Consider the following 20567-nt stretch of genomic DNA (forward strand, 5'->3'; position numbering starts at 1 on the left):
TTCAAGTATATGTAGAATAAAGCACAGATTTGGTGTCAAAAGAGTTGTTTTGATCTTTAATTTTCAATAACAGACAGTTCACACACACAATACATCATCACTGATTGAGAGTGTCTCGGTGCTTTTTATGATAACCTTAAAATCAAGCCTCCCAACGCAGTTTGGGAAGTTCCCTAGACGCCAGAAATCTGCTATGGCTTCCCACTGGCTGGTTGTAGGACACGGCAAACAAATCAGGCTGGAGGGCTTTGCAGACCTTGAACGCAGTGCTCGACGCCAGTTTGAAGCTAGCCGCCACAGCTAGCTCTCTCCACCCGAGTCTAAAACTCTGTGCGGCATCAAAAGTCGGCCAGACCGCCTCGAAACCGTCTTCTGCGTCGCCTGCCCGTCAACATTTGTATGTTCAATATTTATTCAGTGTTGATGAGCAGAATATTTACTTTCAAGAGTTCCATCTTGCATTGTTTATTTTTTCTCCGACTAGCGGAAGTAGTCAACAATCATGCCCCAAAACCGTACAAACATAACGCCACATCCCTCTAGTGGCTTGGCGGTGAATTACAGAGCAACGCGTTCCCTCACCGCAGAACTATCGAATGTCGAATGACGCCGTAGTCGCTACGCCGTCACCGCAACGCGGGAGTATAACTAAGGCTTAAGGGTCCAAAAACATTCAGTAATGGTTAATTAAGGTTAAGTAATACTTATGAGGTACGTTCACGTGAAATAATACCATACTTAAGGTTAGGTTATAATATATAATATATATAATACATTACTTAAAATTAATTCACATATACATTAGTGCATTAATAAATAGTTATTAATGTATACTGGTACTAGTAAGGGTTTATGTTATTTTAAAATGAGAAACATTGCTCTGCGAATCCTTGGGTGCTGCTAACCTAACCTTAAGTACGGCATTATTTCACGTGAACGTACGTCATTAAGTATTACTTAACCTTAATTAACCATTACTGAATGTTTTTTGGACCCTAATTGTAAAGTGTAGCACATGTGTCCCTTAACTAAGAAATTATAAATGCTTAACTTAACAAACCTTAACCCTAAACCCTAACCCTATATAAGCCTATATATATTTTTAATTTTACCAAACTATAAGTTACTGTCTGGTTATGCATTAACGAATGCATTAACCAATGTTAATCAATATATTAATAAATGTTGAATAGGGGATTATATAAATTATTGCCATGTTACTTAAACATTAGTTATTGTCTAAAAATGCATTAACTAATGTTAATTAGAGGACCCTTATTGTAAAGTGTTACCGGAAAGCTTATCAAATAAAGTTTACATCATATCTGTATGTTCTTCATTTAATTCGAATGCTCCCTAAAAGTAAATATATATTTATTACTTTCATGGTAAAAAGCTTCCATTACTGAATGTTTTTTGGACCCTTATTGTAAAGTGTAGCACATGTGTCCCTTAACTAAGAAATTATAAATGCTTAAGTTCCACCCCCCTTAACCTTTATTAACCATTACTGAATGCTTCTTGGACCCTTATTATAAAGTGTAGCACATGTGTCCCTTAACTAAGAAGTTATAAATGCTTAAGATAACAAACCCTACCCCTAAACCCTAACTCTATATAGGCCAATATATATTTTTAATTTTACCAAACCATTAGTTACTGTATGGTTATGCATCAACTAATGTTTTAATGAATACTTGAACCCATGTAAATTTATATATTAATAAATGTTAGATAAACAATTATATTATTTATTGTAATATTACTTAAACATTAGTAATTGTATAAAAATGCATTAACTAATGTTAATCAAGGGACCCTTATTGTAAAGTGTTAACAGCTTTCCTAAAGCGGATCACATTTATCAGTGTTAATAAAATTGATATTTCCTTTGCAATTTTAACAAATTTGAACTCATTCACAGTTTTTACAGATACCCAGCCCCAATATTTTATTTCAAACATTTTATTCAAGTCATTATGACTTCAATAAAAGTTTCAATTGAGTAAAATGTTATTTTTGGGGTTATAAAAGGCTAATCATTCCAACTATTTCAATGCGGGCTTTATTACAGTCTCTGTGTATTCTTAAATGCATTCTGTGACCTAATTCAAACACCCACATATGCAAAACATACGGACTGGACGTTCATTACCATTAATAGCAGCAGATGAGTGAATAAATAAAAAGCAGAAGAAATAATTTGTGACTATTTGCGTACTGGTGATGTGCAGGTATAGCACACAGCTGTCAGATCCTTGGTTGTTCTCGGCCACTGCTGTCACACGGTAAATCCCCGTCTCTCGATAGATGTGCTGAATGCCATCGTCGGCCCGGCTCAGGTTGGCGTACGTGATCCGGATGCCGTCGCCGAAGTCGAGCTGGACGCTGGTCCTCAGTGCGTCTCCCTGAGGAGGAAAAAACAACACCTGTCACGGCGGCTCAGCCTTGTAATGGAGCACGTCCACGCACTGTGCCGCTAAAGTGGTCGGCCTGAGCCGTCCTATCAGGTGTGTCACAAAGGCTTTGCCACTGCTTACACACAGACGTTGACAGGCAATCGAGTGAGAAAATACAACTCAAGATGGTCAAAAAGTGGTTTCAAAGAATCTCAAAGAAGGTGGCTTTATTATCCGCTGTTGTCTTTTATGATTAAATCACAACATAGCGGCATGAACAGCTGTATTTTCAAGCAGGGTAGCAAAGGTTGCAAGCAGCGCTTATCCAATGAGCTTACTAACAGTATTGTAGCTGAAAACGTTCAAAAAATAATTTATTATAGGTGGAATTTGAACTGAATGTAGTGCATTTCTGCCTGACGTACAGTATGTGTTTGTGAACTTGTTCAATCTTGTGTCGGTGAACAGATTTTGAATAAGTTGCAGTATGTGGCTTTGGTAGACTTCCCTCATGTGAATAATAATCTTTATTAGTCTAGTATGTTGGAAACACACAAGGAATTCTTTTCTGAGCTTTAACCAGACCTAGGAACCTAAAAATACAGTAACATACAGGGCAAGGGGAACTGACGGGTTGCTATGAGGCACCCCAAATCCTTAGATGTGAAAAAAAAAAAAAAAAAAAGTGGATGAGGGAAAAAACAACTTGCGATTATGCTCCAGTGGAAGTTTGTCAATCTATGAAAAATCAACTATGATGGTTCAAATTAGGCCAGGGCAATTTATCGATTTTATTTATTAATGTTTTTACAAATTATTTAAAGCATTATTTTCTAAAAGAAAATCTCCCCCTTTTTTCCTTACCGCATAGCACATAAATTGTGATCTTTTATTGTTTAAATTAAGCAGGACACACTTTCAGACACAAGTTTTACATTCTGGGAATTTCTGCCATCCATCAATCTGGAAACGGCATTTCACCTTTTTTTCCCCCCAGACTGAGGACCATCGTTTCAAATTTGGAGGAGCAAATTCTCATCCAAACTGCATTCATTTTACTTCCACAATGGAAAGTGCAAGCACTTTTGTTTAGCATTTAACAAAATAAAAAAAATTTAAAAACTTGTTCACAGCTTTCCGTCTTTTGAACTTATTAATTCCTTTGAATTGTGTGGGGGGTGTGGTAAGCTAGAAATCAACTCCTTTGAGGAAAATTGGAGATTTCATTGACCAGCCATCTCACCCAGCCCTATATACCCAAAACTGCAAACTTCCTGTTCAATTTCATAAACGTGTCTTGTTAATTTTTCGTACATTGTGTTATATTATGCATTTCCACACAATCTCGTGTTGATCAGTAAAATGCAGGGGCGCTGGAAGAAACTCTCAGCAAGTTGTGCTGAGGATTTTTTGTTTTGTTTTTCCCATCAAAAAACAGCCGTTTAGATCCAAATTTGTTATGCTCGCGTGTTTTCTCCACACAAGGCGTGCGCAATGGCAGTACACACAGATGTGGCTAGTTTACGTACTACTACTAGGGGACTATGAAGACAGCGTTCTATTTCACCTAAAGTGTGTGTTGGAGTTTTTGTATTGGAAATAAAAGCAGCTGAGTATTATAATGCAATTTCCCGCAGCTAGACGGCGCAATGACACACAAACACTTTTGAAAACTAAAAGGTCCAATAAGCCTCGGATTAACGCCCCTATTCACAAATAGCGCATAATTATGCGTGACCCGGTGTTCTGCAATTCGTTTCTACGCGGCGAGACGTCCTACACAATGCCCAGTGCGCACGCATGCGCACGTCAGTTAAAAGTGGCGAGTACAGTGGTTCCTCCCCTGACGAAGTTAATTCGTTCCAGGACCTTGTTTGTAAGTTGAAATGGTCGAATTTCTAGCAGTATTTTCACATAAGAATACATAATAATTCCATTAATTCGTTCCCCAGCCCCCAGCTTTTCTTGAGTCTTTTATTACTTTTTCATTGCCTCAAAATACTTTTTGCGTGTCTTTCCCCTCTCATACTTTTAAGCATTGTGTTTTCTTGTGGTAGCTTTAAAGCAGTGTTGATTTGTTGTACACATTAGTCACGTAGCGTGTCTAAACCGCCCTAATTAAATATTACTATATTTAAGTATTTTCCTAAAGCTTTTTTTAGTAGGTTTTTTCCTGTATGCAGCTAAATAAAACAAGCTGAAAGTGCACGGTAGTACTTTGCCATGTTTTCGTACTTTTGGCAGTGAAGGACATTTTGGCAGAACACCAGTAGCAAGCAAGGTGTCAGTTGGTGACTATATATATATTATATATATATACACTCACCGGCCACTTCATTAGGTACACCATGCAAGTAACTGGTTGGACCTCCTTTTGCCTTCAGAACTGCCTCAATTCTTCGTTGCATAGATTCAACAAGGTGCTGGAAGCATTCCTCAGAGAGTTTGGTCCATATTGACATGATGGCATCACACAGTTGGTGCAGATTTGTCGGCTGCACATCCATGATGCGAATCTCCCGTTCCACCACATCCCAAAGATGCTCTATTGGATTGAGATCTGGTGACTGTGGAGGCCATTTGAGTACAGTGAACTCATTGTCATGTTCAAGAAACCAGTCTGAGATGATTCCAGCTTTATGACATGACGCATTATCCTGCTGAAAGTAGCCATCAGAAGTTGATTACATTGTGGTCATAAAGGGATGGACATGGTCAGCAACAATACTCAGGTAGGCTGTGGCATTCCAACGATGCTAAATTGGTACAAGGGGGCCCAAAGAGTGCCAAGAAAATATTCCCCACACCATTACACCATCACCACCAGCCTGAACCGTTGATACAAGGCAGGATGGATCCATGCTTTTATGTTGTTGACGCCAAATTCTGACCCTACCATCCGAATGTCGCAGCAGAAATCGAGACCCATCAGACCAGGCAACATTTTTCCAATCTTCTATTGTCCAATTTCGATGAGCTTGTGCAAATTGTAGCCTCAGTTTCCTGTTCTTAGCTGAAAGGAGTGGCCCCCGGCGTGGTCTTCTGCTGCTGTAGCCCATCTGCCTCCAAGTTTGACATACTGTGCATTCAGAGATGCTCTTCTGCCTACCATGGTTATAACGGTGGTTATTTGAGTCACTGTTGCCTTTCTATCAGCTCGAACCAGTCTGGCCATTCTCCTCTGACCTCTGGCATCAACAAGGCATTTCCGCCCACAGAACTGCCGCTCACTGGATATTTTTTCTTTTTCGGACCATTCTTTGTAAACCCTAGAGATGGTTGTGCGTGAAAATCTCAGTCGATCAGCAGTTTCTGAAATACTCAGACTAGCGCTTCTGGCACCAACAATCATGCTACGTTCAAAGTCACTAAAATCACCTTTCTTCCCCATACTGAGGCTTGGTTTGAACTGCAGGAGATTGTCTTAAACCATGTCTACATGCCTAAATGCACTGAGTTGCCGCCATGTGATTGGCTGATTAGAAATTAAGTGTTAACGAGCAGTTGGACAGATGTACCTAATAAAGTGGCCGGTGAGTGTATATATATATATATATATTGTACGTTTTCAACATAAATATTTAATCCTCAAAGTTAAATACACTATTGAGCGCCTTGAAAGGTGGAAAAACGCTATATAAGTATAACACCATTTACCATTTACCATATTGTTTTATGTACTTTTAACGCACAAAACATCTAGAAAAAACACCTTTTATCCCTAACACTAGAGGGTGCTGCACCACCGTCAGCACCCCACTTCCAGTGCCACTGGTAAAATGTGACATGTTGTCATTAGTCCTTCTTTCCAGGTGGTGAAACACTTGTTTTAGGGCAGGGGTCGGCAACCTATGACACGCGTGTCAGCGATGGCACGCGAAGGGTTAACCAGTGACACGTGTGCACATGGCAAAATTAAAAAAATAAATGCGCCTTTTTTCTTGAAAATAAGACATTTTCAGTTGCATGTCCTGTTATTTAGGGGCTTTACGGGAGCGCCCCTCCCACCTCCTCTGCCTATGGCGTTATACGCAAGCAATAATGGATTTTGGGCATACCTCCAGCTCTTCCTCAATTTCTCAACTCCTGCGCTCGTCGTTTTTTTTCTCTGCGCTCAATTTGGCACAGGCTACTAACGTGTCACAAACCCAACCAATCAGAGAGCTGGCTGAAGTACACTGTGTTACCAATCTGCATTTTTGGTCATTGCAGTGCTTTCATCTCCGCACCGTAGTGTGGAGTGAACCGGCGATTAACGTGGCTTGTTGTCATCGATTCGTCTGGTGCTTATTTTGGAGAGGTGGCAATGTGGATAAAAACACAATGACGCGTTGGATGGCTTTTTGCTGGAGACTTTTATAAACAAAACAAAAACATGCATGGGACACAGCCACTTTTCACGGCGTTCTCCGCGCAACTTTCTCTCAACACCTTGCTTCGCTTGCTCTCTTTTCCTCACACAGACGACCACTTCTTCTTCCACGCTTAACAAGTAAGTCGGTCATATTGTAGGGGACCTGGGCCCCTTGGGGATGCCGGTAACAACTGGTTGTTGGGAACTGGTTGAAGGGAATAGTTACCTTTCTTGCACACACCATATAATTGTTTGCATTAGTCTAATACATTCATTATAGTAAAGCATGTACCCATAGTTTAGGCAGACTTCACTCCATGCCCTTTGACACAGTAAAGTGAATCACCCTATCAGCCCTCGCCTGTCAAAACGAAGGAAAGGACATCAACGGCTCTTCGGTGGGTCAGGGCACTCTTGCCCTACCGAGGCAACAACATGTTGATAGCGCGGCGCCTTGGCCCTTCAAGACATGCGTCGGTAGCCGTAGCAACCACGTCCCAGCCACGAAGGATGACGCACGAACTTGACTGCCCAAAGCTGCCACAGAGGGAGGATCCCAAGACAACACCCAGGCACACCTTTCGACCGGCCCACTCCACCACAGCTTTCAAAAGACTGAACATTTAGATAACAACTGTCGCTTCTCGAGGACATTTCTATGTAGCCGTTGTTTTGCCGACCCTGGATTCAGCATTGTCTCTCCGTCGTCTGTTTTTGCCTTGTTTTTTTACCATTGTCGACGAATAAATTGTCAACCTGTTTTCGATGAGCCTGTTTTCGATGAGCCTTCTTTTTCCTCCTTGTTCATAATGGAGTCAGTACAAAGGGTTAACACCGGAGTGAACGTGCGGGATTGCCCCCTCCTGACCGACTTGCGGGAGCAGTGCCAGTGGAACACCATTTGGTTCAGCTGTCGCTGTAACCGCGGCTTTGCCGGGGGGCTGAATTCCTTCAGCTGGTTCTTTCTGCTAGCTCTGTTTGTGCGTTATGTGTCACACGACAAGTATCAAATGCCTCTCCGAGACAAAACATAAACATTCATGGAAAATGGCCAGGGATCACATTAAGGTAGGCATCTTTGATATTTGTATTATAAAATCTAAAATCGTGCATATAATTCACTGTTTTTAAGTTGCTAGTGAACAAGACAAAATGTAAGCGTCGGCTGTTCTGACTATGAAGGTTAAAACAGCCTGCTCTGTACTATGTGAGAGAACTGCACTGAGAATCACACCTATTCCCCTTTTCCTGCTGGGGTGTGTGGGTTTGTGTGTGTAATATGTTTGCATATGATGGTACTGCTGTACAGCTGTTATTACTCTTGCATTTATTTTCAAGTTTTGATATTTTCTACAATATATATTTATTTTATAGTTAATTGATAAAGAAGAATGGTAGTTATACGATTTCAATGTATGTCCATGTTGTTTTGTTTGGAGTAAAATCACAGCTCTGTTGGATATAAAAATTTAGATATGTGTCATTAATCTTGGTGTGGCACACTGATTGACAAGAAAATTTGAAAGTGGCACTCCACACCAAAAATGTTGCTCACCCCTGTTTTAGAGCATATTGAGGCCCCTATGAAGGCCATTCATTTGCCAGAAGTATAAAACCATTCCATAAAAAAAAAAAAAACCTTCTCATCCCAAGGCGCTGTCCTATTTATTTTGGAAAATTCACACACAGCTCCCTGTTAACTGTGTTTCTAGGGAAAATGTCTTTTCTAGTTCTTAGGAAAATTCTCACGCACACAAGTATGTCGGTAATATTTGCACACTGAACACAAACAAACGGGGGAAAAAAATCGCCAGCAGTGCTGTGTGGAAAACAGATTTTAAAAAGTTTATTAAATAAAAATCAAACGCTGGATGCAGTCGCAAGGAAGACGCAAGTACGCGTTGGCTGCTGCCAGATGCTTTTCCACTAGAGGCCACACAAAGTCTTGCTAACAGCAACATTCATACATTAAATATTATGGTAGTAGGAGTAATAATATAAGCAATAGTTCTATTAGTTACATCATTTTGTTAATTAATGCCTGAAAACTTACAAAACTTTGCATCCTGGTGAAGAGATGTATTTAGCAGTCCTAAGAATCATGTTTTATTGCCATGGATGGCTATGGACGGACAATCCCCAAGTCTCTCCAAGTCTCAAGAAAGCTGCAGGTCTATTGTGGCTAAATCAAGTCGAGTCGAGTCGAGTCACTAGGCTATGCCAAGTCAAGCTGAATAAAGTCACAAGGTTGTGTCGAGTCAAGCCGAGTCATGTCACGACACGTTTTTTGAGTTGAGTATCAAGTTTGCCAAGTCGTTTGCCATCGTTCCTCACCCCCCCACCCCCACAAAACAATCAGGTAACACAGAAACTTTAAATTACTAAAGTTATTCCACAAAAAGTATCTTCTAAGGAATGAACCAGTACAAAGTTGTTTGTTCATTTATCTATTCTAACATTACATGTTTGATCATATACAGTACACCTCGGTACATGGGAAAGGCTACATTCAAATAAAGTAATGGTATATTTGACACGCACAAAAAATAAACATTATTTTGCAACAGTATATTTAAATTGCAGGCTAAAACAGCCTTCAATAGTTTTTTCAAAGTTAAATTGTTTTCCATTCAAGGTCAGTGCAAAGTCCTTACAGGGGCGCTGGAAGTCACTCATAGCAGGGTGTGCTGAGGATCTTTTTTTACCCATCCAGAAACAACAGTTTCGGTCCAAATTTGTCATGCCCGCTCGTTTTCAGCATACAAGGTGTGCACATGCATGCTTGATAGTTTACATAGTACTACTAGGCTACTACAAAGACAGCGTTCTATTTCATAGTGTGTGTTGGGGTTTTTGTATTGGAAATAAAAGTGCCCGTGAATCGTAATGCAAATCCTCACAGCTAGACGGCGCAATGACACTAACACATTTGAAAATTAAAAGGTGGAAAAAGCCTGAGTTTAACACCGCCTTTTCAAACTAAAATAAATTGCACACAAATAACCAACAGCGCTCTGCACAGCGCAAGCTTAACAGCAACAACAAATAATAATATGGCTACAATGCAAGCATGTCCAAAGATAGACTTCTTTCTGGACTCCGCGGTCTGAATCTGCATCCAACTTTTCCTTGCTGGGCACTAATATAGAACTATAATCATCATCATCATCATCATCTTCATTTTCGACCTCGAATTGAATTTCAGGAAATTTCACTGTTTTTGTGAGGGGGAAAAAAAAGTTTTTGCGCCATGGTAACACCTAATTTGTCAAAAGTTTTCTGTTCCAGTAGCGCCTTATTCAAAGTGACCCAGTAGCAAGCAAGGTATAAAGTGGTGACCAAATTATTAACACACAACAACTTTTTCAACATATACAGTGGGGCAAATAAGTATTTAGTCAACCACCACTTGTGCAAGTTCTCCTATTTGAAAAGATTAGAGAGGCCTGTAATTGTCAACATGGGTAAACCTCAACCATGAGAGTCAGAATGTGGAAAAAAAAACAGAAAATCGCATTGTTTGATTTTGAAAGAATTTATTTCTAAATTAGAGTGGAAAATAAGTATTTGGTCACCTACAAACAAGCAAGATTTCTGGCTGTCAAAGAGGTCTAACTTCTAACTTCTTCTAACGAGGTCTAACGAGGCTCCACTTGTTACCTGTATTAATGGCACCTGTTTTAACTCGTTATCGGTATTAAAGAAACCTGTCCACAATTTCAGCCAGCCACACTCCAAACTCCACTATGGCCAAAACCAAAGAGCTGTCGAAGGACACCAGAGACAAAATTGTAGACCTGCACCAGGCTGGGAAGACTGAATCTGCAATAGGCAAAACGCTTCATGTAAAGAAATCAACTGTGGGAGCAATGATTAAAAAATGGAAGACATACAAGACCACTGATAATCTCCCTTGATCTGGGGCTCCATTCAAGATCTCACCCCGTGGCATCAAAATGATAACAAGAACGGTGAGCAAAAATCCCAGAACCACACAGGGGGACCTAGTGAATGACTGGGACCACAGTAAAAAAGGCTACTATCAGTAAGACAATGCGCCGCCAGGGACTCAAACCCTGCACTGCCAGAGGTGTCCCCCTGCTAAAGAAAGTACATGTCCAGGCCCGTCTGCGGTTCGCTAGAGAGCATTTGGATGATCCAGAAGAGGACTGGGAGAATGTGTTATGGTCAGATGAAACCAAAATAGAACGTTTTGGTAGAAACACAGGTTCTCGTGTTTGGAGGAGAAGAAATACTGAATTGCATCCGAAGAACACCATACCCACTGTGAAGCATGGGGGTGGAAACATCATGCTTTGGGGCTGTTTTTCTGCAAAGGGACCAGGACGACTGATCTGTGTAAAGGAATGAATGAATGGGGCCATGTATCGAGAGATTTTGAGTGAAAATCTTTTTCCATCAGCAAGGGCATTGAAGATGAGACATGGCTGGGTCTTTCAGCATGACAATGATCCCAAACACACAGCCAGGGCAACAAAGGAGTGGCTACATAAGAAGCATTTCAAGGTCCTGGAGTGGCCTAGCCAGTACCCAGATCTCAACCCCATAGAAAATCTGTGGAGGGAGTTGAAAGTCCGTGTTGCCCAACGACAGCCCCAAAACATCACTGCTCTAGAGGAGATCTGCATGGAGGAATGGGCCAAAATACCAGCAACAGTGTGTGAAAAGCTAGTGAAGAGTTACAGAAAACGTTTGGCCTCCGTTATTGCCAACAAAGGGTACATAACAGAGTATTGAGATGAACTTTTGGTATTGACCAAATACTTAGTGGTTGACTAAATACTTATTTGCCCCACTGTATATTTAATTCCCAAAGGTAAATACACTATTGTTTCAATGTTTTTTATTTACTTATTTTTAACAAAAATGATCTACCAAACCTTTTTTTTCTCCCCAACACCAGGGCGTGCTAAAGAAACCTGAGCACCCCACTTCCTGCGCCACGGAGTCCTTACGTAAACAATAAACCACACACAGCAAATACTTGAATAAAAAAACTGCATGATCATTTAAGGAATTCATTTTCTGTTAAGTTTTTTCTTTGCACAGACTGGATTGAGCCCCACACATGTTAAACATGCATGTTATCACTTTAGTGCTTGTATCTTCATGCAAGGACAAATTATACATGGCGTGTTGGCAATGGTACACACAAGGCAGTGTTGGCTATTAGCTAATGTGCAAATTTCATTTACTAGTCCTCATGGATCCTCTCCATGTTTTCCATCAGAATGTACATTTCTACAACCAAATTAAATTTCATTTGAATTGGGAAGCTCAGCAGTGACCTTTCCCCTCCAAGTTCAAATATATTGGACGTCATCAGCGTCAATGGCAGCGAATGAGATAAGAAGACATTTCAACTGTCAACAGTACATAAAAAAATCTCATGACTAATATTTGTTCATAAATGATAGACCTGTATGCTGTTGGCATGTACAGGTGGTCTTTCCAATTTAATTACACCTCATCAATCCACGCCGACCTTCACTGAGATAATTACTACAAGTTGCCTCACATGCTCATTTACAACCATTCTGTATTTGCTTCAAGGGACTGAGATTTTCAATCTTTTCATCTGTTCAAGAAGACGAAATTTATTGTGGAATGCTTAAACTTGAGGGCATTAATCTTCTCCACACGCATGTTTGAGTCCTAATTGGTCACGTATGGGGGATCAATTATGGACAATCTTAAGTCAGCAAAGACACTCATAAGTTAGAAATGCACTGACAACATTCCTGTATCTATTTGAGTGTCATTTCCCACTAGTAACACAATGTATGTTGCTTTCAGTGTTGCTCTGACTTGACCTGATTAACACAAACCTCATCCTAAGCAGAGCTGTACATAGGGCTAATTAACGATGATAATCGGAGATACTAATTAGCTTGCATGCGGGTAATTAGAACTTGTCAACATGCTTGACGAACACAAGACAGCACGCTTTGCACATCTCAACTTACGTCCTGGAGGTGCACCACAAACGACACGTTGCTTCCGACGTGGGCGCTCAGCTCACCGCTGCCGGTGCTCAAACGGAGGCCTCGGGGCGGTCGGGGCCGACAGCCCAGGCGTTTTGGTGAATACACGTTCCTCCCAACTTCTTTGCAGTTATTGGACAGTACCTTGCGATAACTAAGAAGGAAAAAAATGCCAAAGATAAGCAACATTGATTATTTCCAGAGGTGGGTAGAGTAGCCAAAAATTTTACTCAAGTAAGAGTAGCGTTACTTCTAAATAATATTGCTAAAGTAAAAGTTGTCATCCAAAAATTTACTCAAGTACAAGAGAAAAAAAGTATTAGTTGAAACGAATACTATTAAGTTAAGCTCGGCTTCTTCCCACTCCTTTTCGAGCTACACCTGTATGTATTGTTATAATTTTTGTTCCATTCATCATGACTGTTTAATTTTTATTTTATTGTATTTTATTTTTTCCATACATTTTGTTTTTTGTTGTTATTGTTATTATTTATTAAATAAAATCAATCAATCAATCAATCAAAATACTCAAGTAGTGAGTAACATTGTGAGTAACTGCTTACAATGTCAGATGTTTTTATGGTATATATTTTTTCTCAGCACACCATCTTATACATGAACTATTAATCTACTGTACTATTACATCATTTTACAAATAATTCTCTGTACCATTACATTATAACCTATTTCATGTCCATATAAGGCCAAAAAGATGACAAAAAAAATCTTTGGCTTTAGATCAGAACAACAATTGAAATGTTACTTGTCCAAAGAGCATGAGCAACCACTAGTGTAGAAAAAACACTAAACTATATTACTGTTACTCTGATTGGTATGATAGTCATCTGGTTATTGTTGCGACGTCTCATTTGGCCAAACTAAGAGCCACTGTCGGAATCTCGGGCAAAAATAAAGTCAATATGTCCAGCATAAAGAGGGATAATGTAACAACTGCAGTTTAGCCTAAAGTAGTGTGAGGCTATGTCTACATTAGGACGGATAATGGTCTTAAACATTCAATTTATGATACCATACGGCATGTCGGCTACGCTAATGTACCTCTGGTCTGCATATTTTATTACACGGGCTAGAAAGCTAGCTAATTTCTTAAACGGCGGATACTTGGTCTAGTGTAGCCACAAGCTACCTGTGAAAATCAAAGCCTACGAAAGTGACGTCATTGAGCGCGCCATCCCCATTTTTTTATGCGGCATTACATCATCGTAAACAATGGAGGGGAATGGTACAGACGTGGCTTTCCTGCTCCTCTTTTTACAACGGAAAGAGCTTGTAAATTTTATGCTTGAATATATCTGGAGAAGAAATCGAACAATGCCGAAAAATTATAAGCTTCTGTTCAGAGGAGACCCGTGTGCACTATGACGTCACACACGAGGCTCCTCCTTTTTGCACAGGCATCCCTTGCTGGTGCGTTCCGTTTATGAACGCACTTTAAACGTAGTGTGGGCAGGTATAAAATATTGTCCGAATTACAAGGCAAAAAAAAAAAAAACATCCGTCCTATTGTAAACATAACCTAAAGGCCAAATTATACCGGACGTGTCTGAGGTAGATAATGTGGCATTAAAAACAACAACAAACACACGGAGTCTGCACTCTACAGAAAAGCATAGAGAGAGGTGGTTTTGATTTGACTGAACATTTTTTCCCCAATTTTTTTTTTTTTTTTGCTTTTACCATGGGTTTGTGACACCCCGACCACGTCAGCAACAGGTTCTCTACTATTTAACATAACTTGCGTAACTCACTGTCCATCCTCATAGCTTCACATTGGCGTTCCATGCATATTCCTTTTTAAAGTTGTCCTTATAAAAAGGATTTTGCTGTGTCGTAAATCACTTTGTGACTTTCCACCACCATAATGATCGCTCATCGTCCATGTTCGCTAGTGTTTGAACCGTGAATAAGCCTGTTAACTCCAGGCCTGGCCTTTGACAGATGTGACTCCGGCAAAAGTAGGAAATAGCCCAAACCATCAGGCGAGCTCTGGCACATCGGAGGTGGTCCGCAGTCAGTCCGTAGCGCTTATGCGGCCGGTATAATTTGAACAATATTATATATAATGGAAACGGATTGGCTCCGCTGCTATATCTTTGCGAATCTGCATCGCACATGCGTCCGGTATAATTTGGCCTGAAGAGTACTGTTTCTTCTTCACAAATCTACTCTAGTAAAAGTAAAAAGTATTGTGTGGTACAACTACACAAAGAGGTACATTTTTCCTCAAAAAGTTACTAACTAAAAGTAACAGCCTAAATGCAGTGCATTACTACCCTGATTATTTCCATTTGCCTTTGGCAGATGACAATATGACTGATATTGTTATTTCAATTCTAACTAAAAAGCAAAACACAGTCCTTTTTTTCAAAGATCCATTTTGGCTGTTCACCAGAAGTAGAACTATGAGAAAGAGGACTATTATTTCCTACCTATAGAGAACATAGAAATAGTGTGTTCAATTAATATTTTACTAGTGAGGGTGAGAGAATAGTAGATCATGAACCTTAGGCTGGATAGAAAAGAAATGCACAAGTTCAAGAGAAAATGGGTGCATACCGTAATGGGTGCATACATGGTCATGGATATGCAGTACAGTAGAATTCAGTTCTTTTTTAGAGCGCTTGGAGACACCACAAACAATAAATATCTATCTGTGGTTGCCTTCACAGAACTTATAACTGGCATGAAGTTATTTTTTTTTGATTGACTGAACAACAGGGACCACTTACCCAGTGCTGTTGAGGAAGCTCTGTCCCGCGCTACAACTTTTGGCCACGGCGTTTGGATCGAACCAAAAAGCGGGGGAACACTTCCCATCGGTGCGGCGTTCCCAGCCGTAGTCGCTAGAAAAAAATGACTAATTTCAAAGAAAGAACAACTTTTTTACAAGTCAAATATTCCAAACTTCACTAGGATCTTTTAAACTTTCATAACAGCACATTTTAATGCCATAAATAGCGACAAGTTTGTCAGACAAGCCTGATCAAACAGAATTTCTGACAGACATTTAAAATTAATTGAGCAATTCATTATTAATAGAATTCTAATAAGCATTTTGACATTATGCAAATCGCATCGGAGTGATGAAAAGTCCCTTCTATAATTAGATTCAAAGAACACAGTCATATTTGCTTCTCTTAGAACCTGATACTGTGTTAATGCATGCAAACGGATCCTTATGTCTTTAATTAACGTCCATTTGATAACAGAGTCTCTTTGCAAACATGTCAGGGAAGCAATTAGTGATAAGTTTGGATTATTCAGAAGAGCGGAGAAATGGTCACCATTCAAAGTCGTAGGCAGTGCACTGGCAAGGCTCAGAAGAATAGATCCTAGAATAGTCCTGGGACAGCATGCAACGGTTTCCAGGGCGGCGTTTCATAAAAATTTGCTTCTCACCCATCACGCACAGTTCACCCTTGAAAGGGAAGAAGAACACACCATATGGGGTTGACAGCTTAACCCGTTGGGATGGCTGACACTAAAGGAGGTTTCAGTACCACTGACAGCAATAGACGTCTAATCCATTTTGACTGGCACAGACTTCTGTGTCAAAATGGACGCCTACCGCCGTCAATGGCAGCCAATGAGTCAGAAAAATGCTGAAAGTTGATGTATTCCTGTTACCTTGTTGTGCAGGGACCATGTCTGATAGTCTCCATCCATGCATCTCTGAGTGAATAGGCCCTTGTAGTCAATCTTCATCAGCTGCCACTCGGAGCGATGGCTGAAGTGTCCAAAGAAGCTGAAGGATGACAGGTAAAAAGCAGTTACAATGGAAAAACTGGATTTTTTTGCAAAAGTAATGTTTAAAATGCTTTTAGAAATGTTCTGAGTCAAAAGTGTCAAATGAATCGAAGTTATTTCAGGTGTTGTATACATAAATGCGAGTGCGGACAGTGCGGCTCAGATTTGCTCAGATGTAATGGATCAGAGTTTATGGGGCAAAATTGAAATTGCCCCAGAGTCAGACAGAAATGTTTTCGCGACATGCATATTTACAACGTGTAAGGGTTAGAGCACAAAATTAAATAAATGTAGCAGTGATCATGTAATAAGAAGTTGCAATTAGTGCTGGAACAAATGATTATCTTGAAAGTCGATGATGAGTCGATGAGTCAACTCATCATGTCATCTATAAGTCATGTTGTTTACTGTTATGTGACTACGAGCTTAAAATTTTAGTTGTAAATGGGCACTGGAACCTAAAACTGTGCACTTAGAGACGTTGTATTGTTAATAAAACTATCTTTGTTTTCCAAAGCAAAGGAGATGTTTTATCAAGGAAAATGAAAACCAGATAAATTTGATTGTTGAGTGGCTCAAAGAATAAGATTTTCTTCATCTCAAGGTAAACAATGACTCTAAATTAACAGATTATTAAATTAGTTGTTGCTTTAACTAATGATTTAGTGAATAATCATGGCGGGCCTAGTTGATATACTCCCCCCCACCACCCTCCCCCACTCTGTAGTTCTACACACATTCAAGAGTGAATATCAACTACAGTAATCCCTTGCTACTTCGCGCTTCAAACTAAGCGCCCTCAGCTCATCGCGGATTTTTTTCCAATTTAAAAAAAAAAAAATTAAGAAATGCTGTCCGGAGCCGATCGCGCTTTCTCACGCTCGCTCCCTCCCTCCCTCTTCTCCATGCTCTTTGTTTGTCAGAGAGTAAACTGGAGTTGCTTATTAAACGATGATTGACAGACGGTTAAGCTTTGATCTTGCCAGAGACTCGACTTTTAAAACGCCTCATGCGTCAATCATCATTTAACTTGTTAAACAGTTGCTGTGGCAACTCACTGTGTGTAAGTGAGCAGCTGGAGCAGATTTGAGCGGACATTCAATGAAGCATATAATAAAATCTTTTTTTTTTTAACTCTTTTAAAATGGGTTGGGCGTCTGCTATTTTTCTTGTTTAAAAATAATTTTGTGGGACGGTAACATGTTTAAAACTTATCATAATTTTTATATTTAAGGTAAAAAAAACATTTATTAAAATTAAGCTTGAGAACGATATATCCGGATATAAACGGATATCAGGTGTTCGGCCATTCCTTACTACGCGGCGAAACGTCCTACACAACGCTCAGGGCGCTTGCGCATGCATTCACACGCATGCGCACATCGGTTAGAGGCGGCGATTACTCACTATTTTTGTTTTTATTTAGTTATTTAGAACCTTTTCACAGCCTCAAAGATACTTTTTGCATGTATTACCCTCTCATACCTTTAACCATTGTGTTTTTTTGTGTTAGCTTTGAAGCAGTTGACCACATTAGTCACGTAGCGTGTTTAAACCGTCCTTATTTGATATAACTACATTTAAGTATTTTCTGCAGGCATTTTTTAAGTACCTTATTCCTGTATGCATCTAAACAAAACAAGTTTAGAGCGCACGGTAGTACTTTAGGAGTCAAAATCGACTAATGTAGGACGTTTCGCCGTTGTAGGATATTTTGGCAGAACACCGGTTTTACAGGTGAGAGATACAGATGTATCGATCGTAAAGTTACCATTCGACAGTAATTAGCCATTAAATATTCAATGAACCAATAGTAGAGATAGAATTCGGCTATCGCGAGCACAAGAGTCGGCTTCTAATGCCTAGTTCAATGCATTGCGTAAAACGATAATAATTTAGCTTTTACTTCACATGCTGCGCTTGTGTCATTCACCACACAGACAGATCGAGACCACACGCATGATATAATATGGACAAGCACTACTCACAGTCGTGGCGTCCTTAACTTCCCATGCATTTCAGCAGAACAGCTAATAGTCGCCGTCATTACCCGATCGTCACAGGCGTGTCATAACAACGCGAGAGCTAACGAAACCACTGCAACGCATGCTCCGTAGCATTTTCTTCACAGCCCAAAACGAAACTAGTAGTGGCAACAAAGCAACATGCTAAAACAATGGACAGTGTGATCACCGACGCCAGCGACGTGCAGCGATTGATTTTCAACGCACCCAGAAAAACAAAAGTCGGACTTTGAAGTGATGAAGGCAGCCAGATCTGTTCGCATGGGACAGAGCTTGTGTGAAGTGGGGAGTGGTACAGAGATCGTGAGTTTTTGACCCTGAAAACAACACCCACTACGATGGTGGAAAGGGCGGCATATTGTTTCCACGAAACGCAGTCTACTTAAACGTGAACATGTGGATTAGTTGAGCTTCCTCAAGAAAAATCTGCCCTTCAATAAAGATATGGACAGTGATGAGGAATAAAAAATGAGGAAGCACAAGCATAAGTGAATGTCTGTGCTGTGTATTAGGTTAAAGTAATGATTATTGACCTGTCTGTCTAAAATGCCATGTTTTCATTCCCCCAATTATACCAGTCGTAAAGCATAATTTATTATTTATTTATGATAACACTAGCAGGTTTAATTCTTTTTTTTTTCTAGAGCTGCTGCATATAATTAATATTTTTTTGTTTGTAAGATGTTTACGTTGAAAGTTTGCACTTCAATTACTTACCTCTTGTGTTCAAAACACCAGGAAATACATCAATTGAATTACTACACTTTATTGTTGTCTGTCACTGGAGTTATATTTTATTATCAGTCCCATCCAACAAAATGACGGTCATATAGTAAGCCTTATTATTTTTTTTTTTTCATAAAAAAATAAAACATAACATTGGTATGAAATTTTGTTTTAATTTTGCTATATTAGAAATGTGGTCTTTTTATTTTTAAAATACTGTACAAACACACATCAAATATTTACTATCGTATCGTTTTCACTCTATCGAACCGTATCGTTCTTACACTGTATCGAATCGGTCGGCCTTAAAAATGTATCGTTTTTTTTAATCGAATCGTAACCTGTGTATCTAGATACATATCGAATCGGCTTCATGCCAGAGATTCCCAACCCTAATTAAAATGTATATACAGAATATACATAGTTTATTTAAATTATACTTTGGGAAAAGGGTACAAAAAAACATGTCCTATACAGTGGTATTAAAAAGTATCTGAACCTTTTGGAATTTCTCACATTTTTGCATAAAATTACCACCAAATGTGATCTGAGCTTTGTCAAAATCACACAGATGAAAAAACTCTGTTTTAACTAAAGCCACCCAACCATTTATAGGATTTCATATTTTAATGAGGATAGTATGCAAACAATGACAGAAGGGGGGAAATAAGTAGGTGAACCCTGTGCCTAAGGAGACTTAAAGAGCAATTAAAAACAATTTTTACCAACCATTTTAAATCAGGTGTATTCCCAATCACTGATGAGTGTTTAAAGGTGCCCAGCCCACTGTAAAACACACACCTGGTAAGAATTGTCTTGATGCAAGGCATTGTCTGATGTGCATCATGGCTCGGTGAAAAGAGTTGTCTGAAGACCTGCGATCAAGGATTGTTGATTTATATAAAGCTGGGAAAAGAGACAAAACTAGTCTGGATGATCATCAATCGACAGTCAGAGAAGTTGTCTACAAATGGAGAGAGTTTGGCACCGTTTCTTCTCTCCCAAGGAGTGGCCGTCCACCAAAGATGACGCCAAGAGTTCAGCACGGAATACTCAGAGAGGTAAAATAAAACCCTAGAGTGTCTGCTAAAGACTTTACAGAAATCACTGGCACAGTTCAATATCTCTGTCCACACATCAACTATGGCCAAGAATGGTGGTCATGGGAGTACTCCAAAGAGGAAGCCACTGCTGTCTAAAAAAACATTGTTGCTCGTTTAATGTTCGCAAAAAGGCACTTGGACACTCCACAGAAGTTTTGGCAAAATATTTTGTGGACTAATGAAACCGA

The 20567-nt window shown here is 39.7% G+C and overlaps 1 protein-coding gene across 2 annotated transcripts in view; it reads right to left on the bottom strand.

Moving 5' to 3' along the window:
- Positions 1-20567, bottom strand: part of sorcs3b (sortilin related VPS10 domain containing receptor 3b) — a 144640-nt gene that overhangs the window by 26192 nt on the left and 97881 nt on the right. For both annotated transcript variants that reach the window (XM_057848541.1, XM_057848542.1), the window contains 5 exons: positions 16407-16524; positions 16064-16197; positions 15509-15622; positions 12741-12912; positions 2222-2408 (listed from right to left, as the gene is read on the bottom strand). In XM_057848541.1, the coding sequence (XP_057704524.1) occupies positions 2222-2408; positions 12741-12912; positions 15509-15622; positions 16064-16197; positions 16407-16524 (725 nt within the window). The remainder of the gene's footprint in view (positions 1-2221; positions 2409-12740; positions 12913-15508; positions 15623-16063; positions 16198-16406; positions 16525-20567) is intronic.

Source organism: Corythoichthys intestinalis, chromosome 10, assembly GCF_030265065.1.
Source record: "Corythoichthys intestinalis isolate RoL2023-P3 chromosome 10, ASM3026506v1, whole genome shotgun sequence".
Lineage (NCBI taxonomy): Eukaryota > Metazoa > Chordata > Actinopteri > Syngnathiformes > Syngnathidae > Corythoichthys > Corythoichthys intestinalis.